The sequence below is a fragment of the Halictus rubicundus genome, chromosome 18 (assembly GCF_050948215.1).
Source record: "Halictus rubicundus isolate RS-2024b chromosome 18, iyHalRubi1_principal, whole genome shotgun sequence".
Taxonomy (NCBI): domain Eukaryota; kingdom Metazoa; phylum Arthropoda; class Insecta; order Hymenoptera; family Halictidae; genus Halictus; species Halictus rubicundus.
Genome location: NC_135166.1, coordinates 2126242 through 2150175, shown reverse-complemented (window position 1 = coordinate 2150175; position 23934 = coordinate 2126242). Strand labels below are relative to the sequence as shown.

The window sequence follows — 23934 nt, the reverse complement described above, 5'->3', positions numbered from 1 at the left end:
GTTCACCGAATTCGCGAAAACACGGTAGCAGCGGGGATAATTCCGCGACGTTTATCGCCCAGGCCTTGGCGACATGTACAGAGAAATCACAGGAGTGGGGGAACCCAGGAGTAGGGAGAGGAGACTCGTTCCCCCACTCTCAGTTCCCCCTCTACCGCGCTATTTCCCTTTCCGACGCGGCCCGGTCACGTGACGCGTTCCGCCTCTGACGCGCACACTCAGACTGGCCAATCAGCTGTCGAGTTATCCTGCGCGCAGATTTGAAAAACGAGGTTTCGGGAGAAGTGATCTCTCTGGCTGCTGAAGACGTCAGCGTGAAAAGATAACTTTCGTCAGGCCGAGTCTCCATTTCGGAGGAAATGATGTTCGCGAGCACGAAACTGGAGATTAATGTTCTGGACTGATGCACTTGTTAATGACCATATCGTTCCTCCGGAAGAACACTTTGACAGCTACCGCGCGGAAATAAAGCAAAAGGGGCGCGAGTGATCTAACAAAGTCAGGAGAATCAAGACGGGCTGCTCTCCCCCCGGTTATTAATTTAATGGAATCTCTTTATAATGGATCCTTCGTTACGTGCAAGCTCGACATAAATTATCGCTTCTTGTCAAGAGACGGGGACGCTTCCGTTGCATTTGTTGCTGCGTCAGAATCGTTTTGTTCGAAACTGTTTGACACACCGATTTCCCGTAGAAGCTATAAATTCATATTTTTACAGTTCCAGCATCTCGTTGTGATTGTTAACATGTAATTTTTTCAGATTTTTCAAAGTGGAGGCACATGGTGAAAAAAATAAAAACCAAAATGAGCTGTAGCATATGCGTTCAGTATTCAGATATGAAGGATGTAAAAATTTCATCAACAACGATCCGTATCAGTGATGGACGTAATGAAACCTTAACTGACCGAAAACACTTCGGTTCTGTCGTTAAAAATCGTTGTCGAACGTGTTCTCGAGATAAGCGACGCTATAAAATGACGATACTGGTATCGCTCGAATAATTTTTACAAGCAAGACAAACACATCGGAGCGCGTTACAAGAAGATTGCAGCGATTGTCGAGAAAATTGTGTACAGAGTCCTCGTAAAGCTCCGAGCTTTTCCTCCTTTACCGTCTTCTTTCGACGCTGAACCGAATTATGGAAAACGACGTTTTCTTCCTTTCGATGCTAAAAGCTTTTCCATGAGACGACCTACACAGAATCGGCAAGGCCGCTGGCACGCTGGCGTGCCCCACTTTTTCCAAGAAATTTTTGACATCTTGTTGTTCCTTAACGATTGCCCGTTAAAAATCATCTGTCTACCGTCTTAAAGCCTGCCACAGGCCGTAATAACTTCCGCTTTACACGAGGATAAATATTCACGTAATCGAAATTTCACATTTATTTCAAACGATATTTCACTTTTTTTTTTTCTTGAAAATAAAATTACACGCACCTATTAGTAATACGTCAGACTTTCCCTTTTCTTCTCACGGTAAGAGCTTTACGCGTAATTCAATATTGCGCAGTTAAGCGAATTATTCTATAGATACAATACCAGCCGTAGAATCGGATCATACTAACGTCAGAAATTACGTTATTTGACCTTATTGTAACCCACAAATGAAGCCTCAGACGGCCGTAATTGAACTCCCAACCACTTATTGATGCCGTGTACGCGTTCCTTGAGAACGCATCCGCAACGACACAGATAGTTCAATCGTGTTCCTATTTGCAATAAGTTGAATTAAAAAATTGTAAACTGCGCCTCGCGCCTTAAACGTAAAACTACCCAGACTATGGGGATTCGATGCATCCACGATAAAACTGTGAGAACGTTTCAAGGACATTATATTCTCTCAACTTATCAGAAATGATTAAAGGAGAGACTATAATTAATCAAAGAGTAAAGGTAAACAAAAAGTTACAAGGGACAACCGATTGCTAGACAAAATTCGTCGAGGATTAGAAACAGTCTACTCTATATATGTCGGAAATGCCTAGGCGATAAAAGTCCCGGGACTATCCCCGCTGTCCCGTAAGGTCGCGTGGATCAAAGAATAGTGTCTCCTAGCTGATACGTGTCCCCGGCTAGACCCGTGTTTCGGACATACATCGAGTGAACGCTGTACAACACAGACATTTAAAGAGGACGCAATTACAAGTCCGGTGCAATTAAAGGAGACGCATTTCCCCCGGAGGAATCGCGGACGACGCTCGGTGTCGAAGTGCATCGTTCAAGTTGCAACGTGTCAAGGTGCAACGTACCGTTGCATCGACATTAATGTTTCATCTCTATAGTTCCGTTGTTTCCACGTTATTGGACGCGTATAGACGTGACGGACACGGTGCTTTCGAACAGGAAACAAGGGGAATAGGAAATTGAACTTGATAAATGGAATTATTAGAGAACAGCAGGAATAAACGTCACCCTTAACGTGCGGCCGCAGGATTTCGGTAGAGAAGTCACCCCCCACCCCCATCCCCTCCGACGAACTCGTCTTTGATTTATTGAGCAGCAATTAAGCACACTCTCGTTGATTGCCAGTACCGCTGGCACGTCTCTCATCTTTAGCATGCAATCGACTCGACATCGGCGCGTGCATTACAAAATAGAAAAAGAATATAATAAAAATGTGAACCGAGCAATGTGTTTACAACAATTCTAATTCTATCTGGCTCCTGTGTTTTACCATTTTCATCGTACGTAAAATAATCCTGCCATTTTCGAAGATTTGTTTTAAGACCGTTTCCATAGAAATTGCTTCGGCCCGGTTCTCGGACAGGAAACGATCCGCGGCTGTTTAACTTGTTTAGGGTGGATCCCTATTGTCAAAATAAACTGTTAAGGGCGTTCTCGTTTAGCCAGACAATGGAGGCGGCGGGTTTGCCAGCCTGTTCACCTAGTCCTCGCGCGGGTTGCGAGTTCAAAGTTTAAAGTTTATTCACTCTATCTCGGGGACAATGAGGCGTCTGTTCGCGTCTACGGTGAGAGATCTTTTCCTTTGACGTCAGGAAGATTAACTTCGTTTCGCCTAGTCGATCTAACCGGCGGCGCTACAGTGTTCGAGTGGATCAAACATGCGTCCGCCTCGGCCCGACTGTTGCGAGAGGAGCACACGCCTGCCTTCTACGTCCACGACAAAAATAAGCTTCGCCCTTGATGTATATTAAATACGACAGTATACAGAAAACACCAATGCCAGCACCCTGTGCGTTAACCTTGGGCCGATTCCCCGATATCTCTTGCGTATTAATTACTGGAAACTAACGCGCCGCACTGGCCGGACCAACAAACTAATCGCCAACTCGGTTGCACCAACTCCGTTACCCCATTGACACTAACTCGTTTCACGGGATTTTTTTTTTTTCTTTTCTTTTTAATGGAAAGACGATTTTTCATCGCGGTGGATTATCGTAGCGTCGTTCTTTTGAACGTAATTAACGCTTATCTACGTTGTGAAAAACAAGCGTTCCTCGTTAATTGTTCTCGAAAAAGTACAAGCCTCGCGTTGCAATCGTTTCGTATATTTTTACGATAACGCGGATAACAATGTTTTCTAATTAGACATCTTTGTTCCAGTCCTCCGGATCGCCCCGACCTTCTTGCAACTATCGTGAAGCAGTGTCGTAAATTAACACCGATTCGTGATAACGATCCTCCTTCGTAGGAGATAACAGGTGTGCTCTCGTCTCGATATCTCCGTTCCACGTGACACGAAAAACGTGATACCACTCAGACGAAATTCTATTTGTTGTTATCAGGGTATCGGGACAAACAAACATTTTAGATCCACGCCCGGATAGTGCTCCCGAACTTAATTTAACTCTACTTTAACACGTGTTTCGGACCAACTATTGAGAGTTCAATACTTTTTGAACAGCCACTGTTCAAGAACGAAATCAACTTAAGAACAGCACACTGTTCAAGAATGAAATCAACTTAAGAACAGCACACTGTTCAAGAATGAAATCAATCTAAGAGCATCGTACTCTGTTCGATAAAAAGATTAATTCAAGGACAATTTATTAAAAAATTACGTATTAACACCAAATGTCGACAGAAACGTTACTATTTAGTTTCGTCCACAGGATTTTCTGTTCCCACAATCCGCTCGTGACCACAGCAGATCGCGAGATAGGCTTGCGCCAGGGCACGTGACCCTAGAGTGACGACCCCAACGGTGTTCCAAAAGAGAAAAAAAAATCTGCTCGTGACCGTGCACGCGACACTTGAATAAATAAGCCCGGCTACGCGAGCGCTTCATATTTTCTACCGAATAAAAAATTGCTTAACTGCTGTTATCACGGTCGCGGTTGCCCCAACGCCGGGAAAACCAATATCAATTATCAGGGAAGTTGAAGATTGTATAAAACGATGGGGGAGCATACGGTAGAAGCAAGTGGTCGCTTAGATGGCGAAGCCAACGGAACCGTTTCCGATGTTTATTTCGTTGTTCGCGTGTTTGTGCCTGGCGGCGACGATCTCGGGTAAATGCGTTTTCTTTGTTCACAATTAACCCTGCCTAACGAGGCTCGTGAAAGAACAACGCCAATTCGAAACTGATAAACTTGACAAACAGGTATCGTGAACGTTGCGTTTCAATGTTGCAGCGGACTGCAGTGTGTCGATTGCGAACGCCTACTACGGAGACCTGAAAGAGCCTCAGCCGCTGATCCTGACAGAGAATGGCAATGATTTCTTCTATCCGAACGCTGGAACACTGCCCAAGCTGGCGCTCGGAACGGGAAAGTCCGTTCTGATAGCGTGTCCAGGCAGTCGAAATAAGATCGCCCACACGAACCTCAAGGAAGCGAAAGCTACCTGCGACAGTGGCAAGAACTTCATCGTCAACGGCGTGACTCGGCCGTTCTCGACCATAACTTGCGACACGAGTCCCACGATCAGCACCAAGGTCCTGCCGCAGAAATGTTTGGGGAACAAGACCGCGATCGCCATCGGTTTCCAGTTGGCCGCGAAGTTCCTGGCAACGATCGAAGTCTGTCGCAACGACAACACTTACGAGACCTACTACTCGAAATTTCAATTGTCTCGGAAGTGTAAACAAGCTCAATCTGGCTACCCCAGGTCAGTCAAGTGAATTTTTAAAAATTAATTTTCTCGTATCGCGCTTGCATAAGCTTCTTCGACACAACACATTTATTCTTCCGCTGTGGCGATAACCTTTCGCTTTCTCAAATATGGTTATCAGTTTCCCTATTGACAGAAATTCGTCTAGCCTGTGTCTACAGTTCGTAAGTTCGTAAGTTGAAAAATTCCACTCAGATTTTCTCAGAGGTCAGTGGGAATTGTTTGGTTTCCAAAAAAATTTACCCCCAATTTTAAATCGCAACTTTCGGGTTCCAGACCAACTTGGCAGCCGGGGAGCCATTTCAACGGAATGGACGTGCAGAAGCTCTACTACTGGGAGACGCAGCGTTCGGCGATCGACAGGATTTTGGGACCTAATTCCCCGATGAGTAAACTGATAACGAGAGACACGCGACTGACGCGCGGACACTTGGCGGCGAAAGGCGATTTCGTGTACGGCGTCCAGCAGAACGCTACCTTCCAGTATCTGAACGCGGCGCCGCAATGGGGCAGCTTCAACTCGAAGAACTGGGAGGTCCTGGAGTCGTCCTTGAGGAACTTCACCGCGCGGAAGTCCCTGGACATCGAGGTCTACACGGGCGTTCACGGAGAGATGACTATGCCGGATATCCACGGGAACCAACGGGTGATAACGATAAGCACCGCTCGCTCGAAGCCGATGCCGGTGCCCAGATTCTTTTGGAAGGTGATCTACCATCGTGCGAGTCGGAAGGGCACCGCGTTCGTAGGGCTGAACGATCCCTTCATCGCCTACGCGCCGTCGAACGCGTACCTGTGCAACAACAGGATCGACGGGCAAATAACGTGGCTCAACTGGTCGGCGAACTATACCGAGGGTCTCTCGTATGCGTGCACCGTCGGTGACCTTAGCTCGCGTATCCCGACAATTCCCCGGCTGAATGTGGTGGATGTATTAATATAACTATGCGCGCCACTCTCCGCAGAGTTAGCTCGCGTCGACAGGACCTCTTGTAACAAGGATACTTGCCAAATCCAGCTCTTGACACGATTCTGCGATACCGAGAACCGATACTTGTCGCTAATAGGCGGAATACAATCAATCTCCGAGTTTGGAACTTTCGCAGCTGCTTGTTCGAAACAGTGGTCGAGGTTTGTTCGAAAAATAAACAAACTATTTTAATTACGCGGCAAACGCGGTGGCTCGGGGACGTGCTGTTGGTAGCACTGGCTGTAGCATAACTGAACCCTTTGCACTCGAAGCTGTTTTAACTCCAGAACGAAACATTTCTTCCGACCTAGAATATTTCCCTTCTATATATATATATTTTTTCTTTCACGTTATACATGCCGAATACTGAAGTGTTTAGTAATTTATTAACCCTTTCAGTGCCGGGCGAAAAAGAGGTGCCTATGCGAAGATAACCGGCCGAATTTCACGATTTTACTAGGGTTTGGAAAAAGACTGATAAAAACCAAACGAAAAGCAATATTTACATAATTCAAAAAGCAGCGTATTAAGGACGAAATGGAGAATAAATCAGCGACGCTAATTTTTCTATATTCATTGAAAATTACATAAATAACAAAGGTATAAGTGATCATAGAGAAAAGAAAAATTAAGTTCTCTCTTTCAAAACGTAATTGCACACACGAAAAGTCATCTTTTTATCGTAACTTTATATAGACCGTTTATTACAAAGTATATACTTTGCATTTCCAATATATCTTGTAACAAAATAAATAATATTGCACAACAAACATAAAGAATAACCCCAAGGTACATGGTAGGCGCCGGAAACAAGCAATTGTTATAGGTAATATAACATATAGAATATAAGGGAAAGTTAAAAACTATTTATTTGAATTCTCTCGTAATGTGAAATTAGACCATTTATAACGTAGCATAAATTTATTGTGAGATAGAGTTCTCTCGCAATGCGAATAGCAAAGCGCTACAAGGTGCTCTCTAAAACTCCGGCACTAAAAGGGTTAAACACAAGCAAACGTGATAATGTGAAAAATATTTTGAATAATGGTACAGCAATATTTAGCGGTGTCTTACAGTCACCATTCGAGTGCTAAGGGTTAATGAATGGACTCCTCTTTTCTGACTTCGTTACACGTGGACAAGCCCAAAAAAATTAGGAAGGCCAAGCTCGGTTACTTTTCGCGAACAGACACCGTTTATTCGAGGCGGAATTTCCACGTAGAATACGCGCAATTCCGCTTTATGTGTACCGTCTATTGTTCGGCCGATGTAACGCGGTTACACAGAAGAGCAGATTTCACTTCATAGTCGTCCGATTGGCTCGTTTGTCCGCTGCCAGCGGAGGTGAGGTATCGCAGCGATGATCGAGTGAAAGAGAACGATAGTGACGTTTCGCAGCGAGCATGATAATCCCATTAACCGCTCGCACTAAACGATCGCCGATTTTCTTTTTTGGATATTCACGCTGGAACCCGGTCGATATTTTTCTTTGTCCTCGACAATTTCCTACGAAACAAAAATGGAAATTTATTTAGTTCCGCATCATTCGCGATGCTTTGGCCAATTGTCAATTTTTGGAAATATATAGAAAAGCAATTTATTTCGCCTTGTTGAACCTGAAAAATTGACGCAGGTAACTCCACGAGGAACGAAATGGCAATCAAAAGACGTGCCCCTTGACATATATTAAGTTTAAAGTGGAAGGTTAAAACGGATCATTATTTATAATAAAACGTCCAATGCCTCGCCCATTGTCTTTTAGCCATTTCTCGGACGAAAGAGACTTGATCAAAAGGTTTCTGCTCTCACGTTCATTCATAAATGATCTAAAGAGCAGTATCTCCTGGTCGATATATGTCTAGACCAGTGTTGTGGACATATATCGAGAAAACACTGTGAACACGGACGTTTCGTTGTGTTGAAACATTGCGGCGATAATTGGAGAGACTGAAGACTGTCACGACACTTATGCGGAGCGTTTATGGAAGTCCTCTAACGGCCTAAAGTAGATTTATGTTGATTAAGTTTTACGAGCGCTGATCACCTTTTTTCTTTATGAATCGCCTTCCCCCCTTCTTCGTTCCCAAGATCGGTAAAACGAAAACAGCTCGAATTAATTATCGGGTTTTGCAAAACTGTGTCGCCCGAAGAGCAAACTCTGGTTCCAATTTAGGAACACTCAAAAATCGCACAGGGTGCGGCGTTTATGCTTATCCGATCGAACGTGCAATTAATATTCGCGAGATGATTGCGCTCTGTACGCGATACACGTTGACGTCAGTGTGTGTGCAGGTATACGTATTTACGAAGAGCATAATTGCAGCGAATAATGAGGCGATTGCGACGACACCGCGCGTGCGTGCATTGTACGTGTCCAATTTTTAACAGTAAATCTATGCATCGTTCAGTTTTACCGAGTTAATCATTTTAATACGAACTGATCAACTTGTTCGGAGCTCTGAATTTCGAGATCATGTGTTTTTCGCATGATAATCCATCGCTGCCCGTGTTCCTGCTGACCCGATTTAAGCGCGCTACTGCTGGTGCATGGTCGCAGATTAGGGAGATTTTTAATTGGTATTTCCCTCGAGTATCTCATCTAAAAATGTGTCTAGCTTCTGTGAAAGTCGAGTTTCTAGTTTCCTTACATTTGCTGCCTTTTCTGAAAACATTTCAAAAATTTTTGAAGCACCCTCTCGCTCTTTAAAATACTGTACAGGGTGTCCCCGAAAAATGTATACTCCAGGAATAACAATTTTACCGAAAGATTTCCTCGATACCGGAAGCAAAAGTTTGTAGAAACAGGAAATGGGAGGAAGAGGTAATGGAAGCCGAAGGTGACAACTTTTTCTAACGAGCCATTGTTCGAGCCGCCGACTTATCTCTGTCGATTAGAACGAGCTCGTTCTCGGCCACGACTTCTGTATCCCCGTTTCCGATGTTGATTTATGGCGACGCGGCTTTGTTTGTGCTCTCCTCAAAAACAGCTCTGAAACCAGTTTCGGCGATTCGCGTCGCAAACTTGGCCGTCTAAAAAAAATGTAAAACATTGTAATTTTAACCAGCGCGGCCTCCGGGTTAGCGTGGTTCTCTCTCCAGGATCTCGGCTTGCGGTATATTTTCCTGCAACTATATCAATCTCGGCGGAGTTAGTTTGTAACAACGGGAACTATCGAGACGATGGTACTTCCGAAATCTACCTCTTGACACGATTCCGGTGAGACCCGATATTGCACCGCGATGCAACAAATCTCTCGCAGGTTTTTATTCTGCAGAACAGCGTGCAATGAACGCATAACTCCTGCGATCGCATTGCTCGCATAGTCGATCTAATTGGCTCGTTTGTCCGGCGTCAACGAAGACAGCCACGGGACTGGTGGAGCACACGATGAACGCCATTAGGAAAACAGAAACCGCGAGCGTAAAATGAAAATGCTGTAATTCAAGTTTATTACACAATTTCGAAGAGCATCGGGTTTCCGCATAATTACTCGTGATTGTGCTAGTATACGTGGATCGTCCAATAAATAGGCGTTCCGTGCCGAGGTGTATTGCTTTGGAAAAGTGTTAGGTCGAATTTAAAAAGAGTATCACGTATTTGAAAAGAACGAGCTTAAAAAGCCTGGCGAGCTCTCGCGAGCGACTCTACGTGAAATGAAACGATGCTAATCAAAAGATGTGCCCCTTGACATATATTAAGTTTAAAGTGGAAGGTTAACGCGAGACATTATTTATAATAAACCGTTCACTGGCTTCCCGTTCCGCTTTTCGTGCTACGTTCACCGTTTTCGTTTCACTGTCGTTAATTATTCGGTCTTTGTTCACGTTCAATTAACGCCGGGATCATAGTAGATGCGTTTACAGATTTTATGCTGTGCGTCTCGAACGAATCGTATCGACGCGGCGAAGATTATTGCAAGAATCTAGCTAGAGTGCTCTCTCGTCTCCGAGATAATGATACCGTATCGTATCGTTTTACACGGAACGCCTTAATTAGGATCAACGACACTCGCGACTCGACTCCGCCGAGCATGGAGCAATGTCCAACTTCATATCATTTTAGTGAACAATTGGCTGAATGCCAAAGGGTACTCGTAGGACGTAGACGATAAGTCCATCACGGTAGCAGTAAACAACTGTTTCCTAGAAACTATCGGCGAACAATACCTAAACGGTGTTGTCTTCTCGGATTAACCGCAGACCAGCGGTGCTCATGCCAGTGATAATTGCTCCGGATCAATTAAACTCATCAATGACTCAAGTACTGCACAGAAAGTTGATCTCAAAACGGTGTTCTCTAAGATCGAAGTAGAAAATAGCGGTTTTTGATTTTTTTAACCGTGTGCCTCCGCTTTGAAAAATCTGAAACAATCATATGTTAACAACCATAACGAGATGCTACAACTCCGAAAATATGAACTTAGTGTCTCGTAACGTCTACGAGAAATCGGCGTTGAAGATTTGTTTTTATTTTTGAAAATTCGGTTTCGAGGATAAAGAATTCTGACAAAATTCACAGACGTGCGTTCCGATAGCTAAAGTGTGCCAGATTTTTTCCGGAATTTTCGATTGAAGGGGATAAGAGAAATCACGGAAAACCCTGATTTTCTTTGTCACCCCGTAACTAACCCCCATGTCGACATGTAGGGTTGCAAATTGGCACAAAGTATTTTCTCTGGATGTGCTATCGACAGGCCTATTGTTTACCAACTGAAAGCTAAAGTGACAAAATTTATAAATCAGCTTATCATTAAAAAGTAAACGAAGTTCGTACGATCAGCTTTAAATAATTGGCTCGTCCAACCAAAAACAACCCTATCTACTTAATGGCCTCACAGAAAACAGCTTTAGTGCCTTAGGTAAGAAGATAACTTTATTGGCGAGTCCACTGTGTGACAAGCCCTAGCCGTATCCCTTTCATTCTATACGCCCTCCTTCTCTTTCTTCTTATCCCATTATAACCGCCATAAGTGGTGACCCCAATCAAAGAAGGCGCGGATGACACCAACGGCTTAAGCCACTAAAGTTTGTATCATAATATCGTCGAGGATAAAACACCGCAACTATCGGTTTTCAAAACATAATTCTAGTAAACCTGATAGTCTTGCTCCTATGATGCGACAGCTATCAGAAATCGAGTAATTCGAGTTTGAACTTTTCCATTATCCTCGGCACGCCTGCAGACTATTCTTCGCAATTAAGTTCAAGGTTAAATGTCATCAAGAGCGTACTCTGACTTCCGAGGAAACCTGTTCATACGCACAGGCCCGTTGTGCAGCTACACGAGCATATTCGCGAATGATTCATGAGACGGATGAAAAAGTAAGACAAGCGCACCCTGAAAAGAAACGCAGCCCGGCCTTTCCTCGTCTTGAATGTGCCGGTACTAAAACTTCAGGCTCTGCAAATGGCATTTAGTATTTCATGGAGCACTTCAGCGCATTCACTGGCCGAAGCCACCGGGTAAAACGTATTCAGCCGTACGACAATTTTCCTTCGATTTTTCAAAGGAATTTCCTACGCTCGGCGACGGCGGCTGCTCATGAATCACCGGTTCCACCCTGCCAGTCGGTTTGTTTTTCAAATTTCTTCGAGCACATGCCCGCGGAACCAGGGGCAAGAGAGAAAAAAAGACGGCCGCGGACTTCAAGTATTTCATTCGAATCCACTTAACCCCTTAACGCACGATATTCCCCGGGCTACGCCGTTCGTGAAAGTCGAATCAATTTTCAAACTTGCTCTCTCTCCCTCCGGTTCGGCCCTAAATCGCTTGTTTCTCCCATTGCCGCGCTAACTTTTCGCAACCAAATCGTTTCTTATAATTTCGCAGTTTCCTCAAATTCGATCGCGTTGTGCACCCCTTAGTTCCTTTACAGCCGAGCTGGGCAACTCCCACCATTAATTCGCCGGTTCCTCCACTCTTCAGCATCGCTGCTAGCTTGACTTGAGATGGGTCGCCAGATCAAGACTTGTTCCCCCACTCTAAGTCTCCCCTCTATCGCGCTGTCACGTGGTACTCCGGTACCGGCAGAGGGGGTAACCTTTCTCCTGAATTCCCCTTAAAATAGAGTCATAGACAGTGGCGGCTCAAGTCGAGTGGAGGCCCCAAGCGATAAAAATTGTGGGACCCTCAAACTCAAGTTGGAAATAGAAGTTGCAAGAAAATTATCTTACTAATTCCGCCGCGGCCCTGTCACGTGGTACTCCGGTACCGGCAGAGGGGGTAACCTTTCTCCTGAATTCCCCTTAAAATAGAGTCATAGACAGTGGCGGCTCAAGTCGAGTGGAGGCCCCAAGCGATAAAAATTGTGGGACCCTCAAACTCAAGTTGGAAATAGAAGTTGCAAGAAAATTCTCTTACTAATTCCCCCTCTACCGCGCTGTCACGTGGTACTCCGGTACCGGCAGAGGGGGTAACCTTTTCCCCTGAAAATAGAGTCACAGGCAGTGGCGGCTCAAGTCGAGTGGAGGCCCCAAGCGTAAGGCCCCGAGTAAAAATTTTGGGACCCTCAAACTCAAGTTGGAAATAGAAGTTGCAAGAAAATTCTCTTACTAATTCCGCCACCGGTTACAGAGTATGAAAATTGACGGCGATTTCTTATTCTCTCCTTTGGTTTTCTCCGAGTAAAAGGCAGTGCTAGTTGCAGCCCTCGAAAGGTGAACGGGTTAAGGTAAATTTTGAAGTAGCTCGGTCGTCAAGAAATGTTCTCGTAGCGCGTTTCTCACGCTCCAAGTCCCCCGGAACAAAGTTTCACGCCTTACCAAAAACAAATGTAATGCACGCGCGCAGCGGACCAAGTAATTGCGAATGTTACGTGTTCCGATTATAATAAAGGATTTTCCAAGTGGCGCGCATCCGCACTCGCGTTTTATTAGAAACTTGCTTATGCACTGGTATTTTTATTACATTCCGGTGTGACACAGTTACGTGATGCCGAGTATTCCATCGAACAGTTCAACAGTTTTCCAATACATACAAAACGTGTACGGAAGCGCAACTTTATTAAACGATCCTCGGCTTCGACTAACAGAAAAATGCGCTTCAATTTTTTTTTTCGTTTCGTTATTTACTAGGTAAACATTGTTTCCCCGCGACGGTGAATAAACATCTGCGAATAAAAAACGTTAGGTATCTCGAATTCCGGTAGATTCATTTTATTTTTAGCATCGCTTATTGTATCAATATTAGTCGTTATATAAATTGTACCATAGGAATATGAATTATATGAATGTTAATACCCTAGGTAAGCGGAACATGTAAGGAAAAATAAACCTTCGACTAGTATTAATCGCGACGATTATTAATTAATTTACGTATCAATTGTAAGACCGTATTTCAATGAATTTGTAGACTCCCAAGTTTACCTTGTGCACAATTATGCTCCTTCTCCTGAAATACATGAAGAACATGCCTTTGAATAATGCACGCTGCGATTAGATAAGAACTCAAACGAAATGCTAATTGTTTAATGCTAATGTTAATGCTAAAAATGCGACTTATGTTTTCGAAGCTGTTCCCCTGCCACTGTACAGCCAGTAAACGCGTAAAAAAGCATAAAAAAACAAACATTCAGTTTCCTCGTAATAATTATAATCAATTATTTGTATTACAATTCAAGGATGAATTATATTGCAAACTTTTTACTTATATACTTATATAACTTGTTATTTACGTTACCATACCTATTGCAATTCTTTCATTTACCCTTTCGTCGACTTAGTACATAGCGTACATAGTATAACGCTTTTTAGTTTCCCACGGCCATTTTCATCGAGGGACATAAGAATGCATATACCCACGCAATTCCCACCTACGTTTTTCCAAAAAAGTTCAAAACCGTAAATGTGCAAACGTGAGTGCATATAGTGTTGAAGAGCGCCACGTAAACAATCGTCCAGACTGACAAACAACCGTTCAGAAAGCGAAAGAAAGAAACGTCCTGTCCAGAAGCCTAGAACGTTTGCATGGAAGACGATCGGTCAAAGTACTGGCCGGAGTTGGTTAAAAGTGGAAGCCGAAAAAATTAGTATGAGCATCACGCACGGCTCGACTTGGTCGTAACAGAGACTCACATTTTTCCCCTACTTTCGCGTTGTTACTCATCCATTCGCCCCTTTCGAGTCAACATCTATACGTCATCGTTCGCACACGCGGTGCACGCATACGCGCGCGTGCGTACACAAACCCCCGTGACTCAAGTGTGCGCACGAACAGTGTCCACCCACACGAGCAACGGAGACATGTGTACGCGCACGCCAGGGCGCATCTGTCAAAAGCATTTTCTCTTGCCGTCGTATACAGTTCCTTACTATTTCATCGTTCCGTCAGCGAGCTCGATGGTTCGACACTCACACTCTTTGCCTAGCTCTCTTTCTCTCTCTCTCTCTCTTCCTCGCACTCTCTCACATCTAGCGCGTATCTTCTGTCACGCAAAAAAGCTATGCAACGTGACGCCACCTCATTCTCTCTCTCTCTCACTCATTCTCTCTCTCGTGGGCTGTGTGTTACTCACTTGCCGATAATCTCGCAGAGCTCGTAAACCTCGTCGAAGAGAACCTCGTCGTCCGCCATGGTGGCGACGAGGAGGTCGAATAAGTCGACCGAACGAGGGTTCTGAACGCGCCAAAAGGCGCGTCGAAGCTACGCGAATTCGTAATAATTCGTAAAAGCGTGCAAAATATACGCCGTTCCTCTCCTCCTGCGATCTGGGCCGACGACGTCGTGGATTTTGTGTGGTGCCGTGTGTAATACGGCGGTCGGCGTGAACGTAGCCGCGTATCGTGGATTCACGGCCGCCTCTCCTTCTCCCACTCTCGTTCCTCCGGCGACGGTTGTCCCTCTCGATCCCGCGACACCGACGAATTTGTTTTCCTCTACGCACACGTTACGCACATACACACATCTTCTATATGTACACAGCCGCGGAGATGATACACCCGTGTAGCACGCCCGTGTACCCGTCTCGTCGCACTGGCACTCGATCGGTGGACACGAGTTCGCGGTCCGTATAACCAAAGAGCCGCGTTCGAGCGAGAACACGGCAACGTGAAGAGATTCTCGACTGTGTCGGGTGCCCCACCGTCAGTGGTGCCGAAGTAAAACACCGATCGACACCGCCTTTCGAGCCCTCGTCCCGCCTCGGTCTCGCCGGCAAAGTCAGCGCACGCAACACCGACGGGAAATACGACGGTTATACGTAGTACGGCCGTTTGCACAATATCTCTCGTGTCCCGTGTCTCGGGGCCACGAAGGGAACCGGATCGGCCCGAATCGGTTGCCTCGTCGGAACGCTCGGCCGTACGATTGACAAGGACCGACCAGCTAGATGCGGCCAGACGGACACCGATGCCCTCTGCACACGCTTTCCCCGTCTGTCAAACGCTGTAGGAGCAGATTCACTCGCTCCGAAGCAAGACTGGTTGCATAAAACGCGGCGAGCGACTGCGCCGACCAACAGCTACACCTCCGCACCCCTCCGACGAACTGGCGTACTTCGGGGGAGCGGGCGTGGCGCCGCTTCGCGTGCAATCTTTGCCGCTTTGATGCACTGTATCCAACCATTTATATCCCTCGCTACGTTCCTCTATCCCATCGTGCCGTATTATCGCACACGAGGTATAGGAGTAGATCAATCGCCCAATGTATTTCTCTGTCTCACGTTCGGGGGACTCTAGCACGGACCAGGTAAAGGAGTACACCAATCGCACAGACCTAAGATTAGTATAGACACTGCATGCAATGCATTTTTCCATCTACGGGTCTGAATTACCGACTCTGCAGAATATCACAGACATTGCATACAATGCATTCATTTCTCTGTCTACGATTCTGAATTACCGATTCTGTAGAAAATGCTCTGCTACCACCACAGACGAGGTATAGGCAGAGAGTGCTCACGCCCAGGATTTTAGCCTCAACCAGAACCTGCATCATTAACAGCGGATTCCAAATAATGCCAGAGTGGATGCTACTTCTATATTAAAAGAGGCTCTTCTATGTAGGATCCAGCCTAAAACATGATGCAGGTTCTAATACAGGCTAAAAAGATGATGCAGGTTAGTGTTCAGAATTCCTCCGCTGGGTGGCACCATACATAAAGTCCAACAAAATCTGCAAACAGCGCCATTCCTCGTAGTGGCGAAACGCCCAAGCTTGTAGCCGATTAGTGTTCAGGATTCCTCCGCTGGGTGGCGCCACGTACATCTTCCGGCACAATCTGTAAACAGCGCCATTCCTCGTAGTAGCGAAACGCCCAAGCTTGTAGCCGATTAGTTTTCGGATTTCCACCGCCAGGTGGCACTGGCGGCACCAATGTCGGTAATTCAGTCGGTAACGTTTGGCTAACAGTTTGAGCGTTTTGCCGCTACGGTCTAATGGCGCTATTTACAGATTTTCAGGAACAGATGATTCGTGCCGCTTATTGCACTACCCCTTATGGGAATATCGGCAAGAATCATTTCTTGTGTTATTTAGGTGTTGGATAGTTTAGACCATATACTGTATACGGACAGATAGGAGATGAGAGCTGTCACACCCGGGATTTTTATGCCTCTTTCTAGCCTGGATCAGAATCCACATCCACGGTAGAGCGTCACAAGGTAGGAAGTGACATAAAAATGGTAACGGGGCTCTACAGTCCTGCGGACGTGAGAAAAAAATACATTAGGTGATTCGTCTACTGCTATACCTCGTCTGTGGTGATATTAAGCGAACAAATCTTATTGGTGCTTTCTTCTCTGTTTTTCATGGTAAATGTCAGACGACGTGGCCGATGAACATGGAAGCCGTGTCACACTGCAATGAAGATTGAAATTGTCATGAGACCACGATATGTCGTGTAAAAAGATCAATTTGTAGGGGTGTACTTTATGAACTAGGTCTTGGTTTTATTCTCCTAAATGATCTAATGCTGTGAACGTGTTAGATTCGTAAAACATGGGTCTGTGCAAGTGTCCGAAACGGAGGGTCACAAATTTATTTTGTTTTGAACACCGTGTTAACGTTTGCGAACATTGTATGGTAACGAAACATCCAAAGGTAGGTTGAAATGTTTTTAATACAAGTCCATGAGTATAAATCCGTGTATAAATAGTATTTCAGATGATGCAATTGTATCAATGCTGGAAATAGTTGAATGTTTATGTTCAGTTCACAGTGTTTACCAGTATTTTATAAAAGGAAATTCATGTTTACAAAATTATTAACTCATAGGGGATTACACTTGTATCTTTTTAATGTTTTACATCTTTTTCAGTGTATTGTACAGTCGTATATCTTATGGCTTTACGACCATGATTACAATCCAGTTTGTACCCTATGTTCGGTAAACTTAAACGAAGGTGATTGTGTTCGGTTAACTTGTTACCACATGTTCCATTGGGCATGTTTGGACAAATATGCCAGAGAACTGCCACAGACAACAGCACCCGCAGGATATAAGTGTCCAGCATGCAAGGATTGCATTTTTCCCGATTCAAAATTAGTATCCCCCGTGGCCGATGTCTTGAGGGAAAAATTAGCAGGAGTGAATTGGGCAAGAGCTGGTCTTGGTCTACCTTTGGTATATATTTCAATTGACTGCATATTATATACCTTTATACTATGGAAATATTGTATACATATATTTCTTTACAGCTCAGCGAAGACAGAGAGCAGAAACCAGAGGAAGAGCGTCCACCTCTAAGAGTTGAATCAACATTGTACCAAAATCATACCACAACTTCATCGTCTCCTACGGTTGCTACGTCACGTGTTTCTAGTAGTGTTAACTCGGTACACACTAATATCAATAATGTGCATTTAAACAATCAGAAAATCGGTCCACCCTATTCTATTGTAAATATCGACTCGTCCATGGGATTGTCTACTCCAACATCACGAAAAGTTCGCGAGGCTTATGACGATCCAAAAGAGATATCATTCGACCACGATGAGAACAAATACAAAAGGAAGTCGGCCATGGAATGGTTCTTACGGTGGTGGAAATTTATAGTTAGTCCACCATCGAGACGTAGAAATTCACCGGGACCGTTGTATAAAAAATACGCAGTACTAGCTGTCATGGGTATATTAGCATTTATTGGAATTTTAATTTTGTTTTCCTGGTTGGGAAGAATGGCCACAGATGGAGACCCAACTCTTGACCTGCTAGCGAATCCTCATATCATGGTCGACGACTAGGTCGTCGGTATTCAGTATGCTCGAACTTTCACGAAAAGATTTGAAAGAAAACGAATGGAACAATTGCCGTCTGACGGAAATACAATGCTTGTAATATAGCAGATTTAGTTATCAGTCAAACGGAAAACGTGTATTGACAGAAGTATGATTTCATTTAACGTGAATTAGCTTAAGGTACACCGTATTGTTAGTACTGATATCTGTTAATTTTTATGTAAAGTATACCTTGTAACTGTGTTGTATATTTTGCTCTGTATAGATTTACAAACTTTTTCAAAAGCACTGCATACGTCCTTATACAAACCGATAGCTCTTTTTATACTATTGTGTGCGAAAGCGTGAACAAAAGTAGCTGCCAGTTTCAGCTGATAGGAATTCGATAATACTGATTTCGATTAGAAACGGGTTGTTTTAATCGTATACGTGATTGTGCTTGTTTCAAGACGAAATTATAATTTATTCAAAATTCAAGTCTAGTCTCAATCATTGTTGAGAAATTTCATGTACTTCAAATTTGTATGCAATGAAAAGAAACCACATTGTATTAAAACACTGAAGGAAATACATTTTCTGAATAGTTTCTAGTGTCAGTATTTTCTTCGATGAAAAGAACGTCGGGGATATACTTACGATTTCGAAAAATCACGGTGTTCGATTTATTCACGTGGAACGTGACCATGATTGCAATTCAAATGAGAGAGAGAGAGCCTAGCGACGGTTCCAAGGAACGTTTCCCCATGAAATATTAAAACCTTTTAAGCAATGAGATCGGCGCCTTCAGATATCATCATATGCGACGATACAGTAAATATTCGTCTTTGAAATAAATGCGCGTGGGTAAAACAGCGTTGGACGGAAATAATTGAAGTAAATTAATTTAACATGATACAAAATTACACTTCATTATGCACTTTGTATACCGAGCAGGATGAAGAATATCTACAAAGCGAATCTGCATTAAACATTTCTTCGGATCGCGTGGACAGATCTGATCCTCCAGTTTGAATTTCAAAAAAGAAACATCGCGACGAACGGCAGCAGAGTGGGGCAGTTTTATTTTCTTTCTTTTCACGTCCCGTAGCAGCCATTTGCTGTTAGGACGAGGACAGGATCGTTTCGACCCGAGCGCCCGTTCGTCACGTTCGGATATTTATTGTTTATGCGCGTGCATCGAGCGATTTCACGGTAACCGTTCTCTTACCATTGGGCATTTCGATCGGCTGCAGAGTACACGCCATTTACAATTCGTAACATGCCTTTTTGATATAGAATAAAGAGTAATTTGCCGCGATAACACGAAATATAAGTGTTTCTCTCTTTCCGGCGCTGGTTTGCGTGCGTCGTGTCGGACGCGAAACGTTTTCATTGTTCGGCGGATTTTGAATGTTGTTTAAAAACACAGAATTACCTGGTACAAATATTGATCGAGATTCAGTCGCCGGCCCCCGGGAACAGTGTTATCTGTTAAGCAACGGGGTGGCTTACCTACCACCGAGATTCCGTCGATCCAACCATGGGACTCGTGAAACACCTGAGAAGACATTCTGCGCTACTAGCTGTTGATCTAGCGACCTCGCTCGGTCTTCTTTACTCGTGGAACAAAGGACACAAGTATGTTGCATCGGCCATGACTTTGTGTTGCATCGGTAAGTAAGAACAACTCTCAATAATTACTGTAACTAGATCTTTATTCGTCTACGGCAGCTCTCTCTTTGGTAGACTTTAAACTCGATTATTTACTAACTTATATATGCCTAGAGGTATTTCTAGGTTTTAAGAAATCTGTTGATTTCATCTTCAAAGTCACGGAAATGACAACATGTATACATCACCTTTCAGCTATTTACTCTGAATACACGTCCTAGTCATGTCCTTGGATTCTCTTATTTCGAATACGCCTGTACGGTATACCATTTTATACTTATTTCGCTAAATATAAATGTACAATTAATACCCGTAAATCTAGTGTTAGGAAAGAACGAATCTTATTGATCTCGGATGAGTGTTTTATTTGCTACAATAGTGACATCGATATCTACAAATTTAATACATCACTCTTATGTACTTACCGGTCGCCTATTCTCCTATCTGGATCAGCACAAAAGTCGATGACTCGATGCAATCGCGATACGCCGTAGTGCTGTACACGCTAAAAAATGAATCGAATAGAACTCAAGATATTCATAAAAATATCTGACATGTCCGAAGCAAATTAATCCCTTCGGTGAAGGTTCCGTTAAGTTCAAGGTCGAACTGAGACGTCGTTAAATTTCATGAAAGAATAAGGTGACTTGACCTCGGACAAATCTTCTTCGCTTTCAGGCGGTACTTACTTGTACTCTCGAATTAAGTCCCGGGTGAAAATTCAGCCTAATCACGCGGTCATCGTGACTGGCTGCGATTCAGGGCTGGGATATAGTCTGGCTCTGCACTGCCGGCAACTAGGGGCGACCGTGATCGCTGGCGTATTGCAAAATGACAGTCCCGGGGCGAACCAGCTGCGGGAGAAGGATGCGTTCGTTTATCCTCTGGATGTTACGAAACCTGTTAGCGTGACTGATTTCGCCGACTCCGTGCGGACGCTTTTGGAACGGGAGAATTTAGGTGAATTACTCCTCTGTTCACGCTGCGAAGAATCGCGGACGTCTGCTTGGTATGAGACGTATAGCGCAGGTATAGTAATGCTCGCACAGCCGACGCGTTTTATCCCCGGCACTTGCTAAGCCCGGCTGGTCTCCCACGGCGCGCTTTCGTCTTTTATTCAAGAAAAGCAAGTAAACCGGATTTTTACCGGGTCTTGGACTCTGGAGTGGTAAGCCGGAGTCCAATTCTACTTTTTCCAGACCCTGGCAGGTGTGAGAAGTTTCGAACCTTCGTCACAGATCCGTGTGAATCAGATTTAGCACAACTATGCGAGCATTACCGTATCTACGACAAAAACTTGTTACGGCGAAATCAACGGCGCGTCGACCCACAATCATTGTATCTGGTTTTGCATACGTCTGTTGTTGCACAGTATCGTTTCGTTGGTTTCCAAATATCTTCCAGGCCAACTCTACGCACAGAAATTGCATATATCATGGTTTACTGACGGTAATCTCGCCGAGTTTCGTTCATTACACCATCAGACTAATTTTGCATGTTGTATGACCCGTATAGGAATTTCCTACCTGTATCATGTTTATGCAGTAGCCTCGGGCAGTGAGCTAACGCTTTCAGCGCGCTGCTCTCCGAAATTAATGCAAAGTAATGATTACAATTTCGGTATAAACGCGTAAACAAATGGAGGCTTTTAACATTCAATGTCCCGAGGCTGCTCGGGAGTTTTTAGCCGTGGATCATGGACTTTGAAACATTATGAGATGATCGCCGGTAGGCAATGTGTTAATAAGAACGATAGGACACGATTACTCTGCCTATATTAATTGTACCTATTTTATTTTAACTGATTTTACGGCTTTAGAAATAAGTACAATTAACGTAGGTACCCGCACAGTAATCGGGTCCCTTACCCTAGTTGGAACCGATTGTAGTCGATCTGAATGAACAACTCTATCGATCGATATACCGTGAATGGTATCTGTGCCGTTGATTTCAAGTGCCAGTTCGGTGCTTATCGTTCAGCTTGCGCACGCGGTATTAATTTGGTTCGCCGCTGATCGAAGCTCTGGTTCGTTATCGGGTAACGCGATCAATTATGAATCAGAGATCGTCACGAGCGAACGAATATTAGAATGATCTGTTTACAGAGCTGCGATGCTTGGTGAATAACGCCGCGGTGATGATCTTCGGCGAATTCGAATGGCAGACAGAGGAGCAGATCAGAAGTCAAGTGGAAGTCAATTTCCTTGGCACGATGAGAATCACTCGAGAACTGATGCCGATGATCCGATCGCACTCCACCCGGATCGTTGTAATCTCGAGTCACTGTAACATCCAGCCGATCCCCGGGGTGGCAGCTTACAGCGGGACCAAAGCTGCGGTTGGTGCCTGGGCCACCGCCGTACGACTCGAGCTGAAGAAGTTCGGCGTCAAGGTCGTTTGCTTTATTCCTGGTCTGTAGCCAATTGAAACGTTGAGCGATATAAGTGAATACAGATCGAGCGAATCTATGAAATGCTGCTGATAATATATTGAAATTAAAGTAAAGTACTCCGTGTCATGTACCTTTTCGCAGGGTCTTTCTTCAGAGAGAGCAACATATTGGCGCGGCAGGGTGAACAGTTCGAGACGATGAGAAGGTCGATGACGGAGGAAGCGAGGATCTTCTACGGCGATTACTTTACCAGCTACTCGCAATATTTCGGATCCGTGTCGCACGGTGGAAACCTGGAAAAGCTTCCAGACCCGAGGATCTACGAGGTCTTTGAAGGAGCTCTGCTCGATAAATACCCGTCGGCGCTTTACAAGTGCGTCAGCTTTGGTATTGTACTCCTAAGAATCGCCGGATTTCTCGAAACAATTCGAAAATCGCAGTTTCGGACAAAGATTCGCAATATTCTCGAGAACGAGAAAGCCTTGACCGTGTACTTAACTCGCGGAATTGTTTCGAGCAGTACCGAGCGACCCGAACGATCTTCAGCACGACGTCCGAACTGTACGAACGCGGACGCAAAACTTTCGTTGACAGTGCTCTCGTCGTATCTCGAACCATTGGCCAACGATTGCTATCTACATATAGTATCTACTATACGCAATGTTTCGTTTCTCACACCTGCGAGGAAACACCTGGCCACTTCGATAAATTTAATCGATCGGATGGTTCCAGATATCTCGAGTGATTCGTACAAATTAGAGATTGATTGCCGCTAGCTAATACAGCTGTTCAATCATTGATCCAGACATGAATCATGGCGATACCGCGTGTACCACGCGTTGTTCAGGATAACGCCGACCTGTGTTCGCGACCTTCTGGTCCTGAAGTTCGTCCAGGCACCTCCGTGGACGAAGAAAACGAACACTTCCGGTTCCGATTCTAGGCAGAATCTCTCCACAAAGGAAAAGGAGTCGGCAGAGAATGAGAGTCCCTCGACAAATGATAGCACTGCGGGGAACCAGAATTCGGAGGCGAAGCTGAGCTAACGATGTTTTTCATGTTCTTTGAACCTTCAAGGTCATACAGTCATAAGCTTATTATGAACTGGCAGAACTAAATAAAATATTTTTACATTGTTTAATTCCTGTATCCTCCCCTTTGAACTACGTGTATTAATGTTTCCAATGTAATTAGTACCTATAATGGCCGGATAAGATGATGAAAAGTGCTCTATTTCCTCTGTTTGGCTCAACAAAAAATTATGAGAAAATTCATGAACATTCTACCTGGTAGTGAACACGTTACGATGTAAGCCGAGCTCACCCTATACCGTCACGCTCGCCCTAGCCTTAGGGCTGCTGACTTGAAACTTGTCACTTGATTTCATATTTTCTAATTAAAAAAATACATTCTCTGAGTGTTACGGATAGCGAACACCTGCGGGCGAACACCTGTGGGAGAACTATCTCCGATAACGTAAGAACTAAATGTAACATTCGTACGGAGAGTACTTGAAACATTGTCGTTTATCGAAGAAGATCCCGTTTTTCTGATCTAACACCGCGCGCTCTGTTCATTAAAGATATTTCCGATTCGATCTTTATCGGCAAACAAACGGCTGGCCGTCGTCTGGCGATTAGCAGGTGTGCAGATTTCAAGTGTTTTTGAATATTG

At 44.4% G+C, this 23934-nt stretch overlaps 4 protein-coding genes across 12 annotated transcripts in view; 3 read left to right on the top strand and 1 right to left on the bottom strand.

The window, feature by feature from the left end:
• Positions 1-15501, bottom strand: part of Cask (peripheral plasma membrane protein CASK) — a 219728-nt gene extending 204227 nt beyond the window's left edge. For 4 of the 8 annotated variants that reach the window (XM_076803657.1, XM_076803656.1, XM_076803658.1 and 1 more), the window contains exon 1: positions 14557-15500. In XM_076803657.1, coding sequence (XP_076659772.1) covers positions 14557-14615 — 59 coding nt within the window. In that variant the 5' untranslated portion in view covers positions 14616-15500. Of the gene's footprint in view, positions 1-14556 lie in introns of all 8 variants that reach the window. The other 4 variants (XM_076803660.1, XM_076803662.1, XM_076803655.1 and 1 more) reach the window with 3 other exon arrangements.
• LOC143363046 (salivary endonuclease-like) lies at positions 4344-6181 on the top strand. The gene is made up of 3 exons (XM_076803667.1): positions 4344-4472; positions 4596-5070; positions 5350-6181. The coding sequence occupies exons 1-3, from the start codon at positions 4397-4399 to the stop codon at positions 6014-6016; spliced, it is 1218 nt and encodes a 405-aa protein (XP_076659782.1). The 5' UTR covers positions 4344-4396; the 3' UTR covers positions 6017-6181.
• Positions 15502-16807: 1306 nt separating the features above from the next.
• LOC143363047 (zinc finger protein-like 1 homolog) lies at positions 16808-18503 on the top strand. The gene is made up of 3 exons (XM_076803668.1): positions 16808-17081; positions 17299-17604; positions 17679-18503. Exons 1-3 carry the CDS (start codon positions 16980-16982, stop codon positions 18222-18224), a joined length of 954 nt encoding a protein of 317 aa, XP_076659783.1. The 5' UTR covers positions 16808-16979; the 3' UTR covers positions 18225-18503.
• A 1121-nt stretch (positions 18504-19624) lies between these two features.
• Positions 19625-23380, top strand: Sro (SDR family oxidoreductase shroud). 2 transcript variants are annotated; one of them, XM_076803666.1, is made up of 5 exons: positions 19637-19870; positions 20547-20828; positions 21974-22279; positions 22402-22633; positions 23066-23380. In XM_076803666.1, exons 1-5 carry the CDS (start codon positions 19738-19740, stop codon positions 23304-23306), a joined length of 1194 nt encoding a protein of 397 aa, XP_076659781.1. In that variant the 5' UTR covers positions 19637-19737; the 3' UTR covers positions 23307-23380. The 2 variants fall into 2 exon arrangements, with proteins under 2 accessions (XP_076659780.1, XP_076659781.1); XM_076803665.1 differs by having other exon boundaries at positions 19625-19870; positions 22402-23193.
• The last annotated feature ends 554 nt before the right edge of the window (positions 23381-23934 follow it).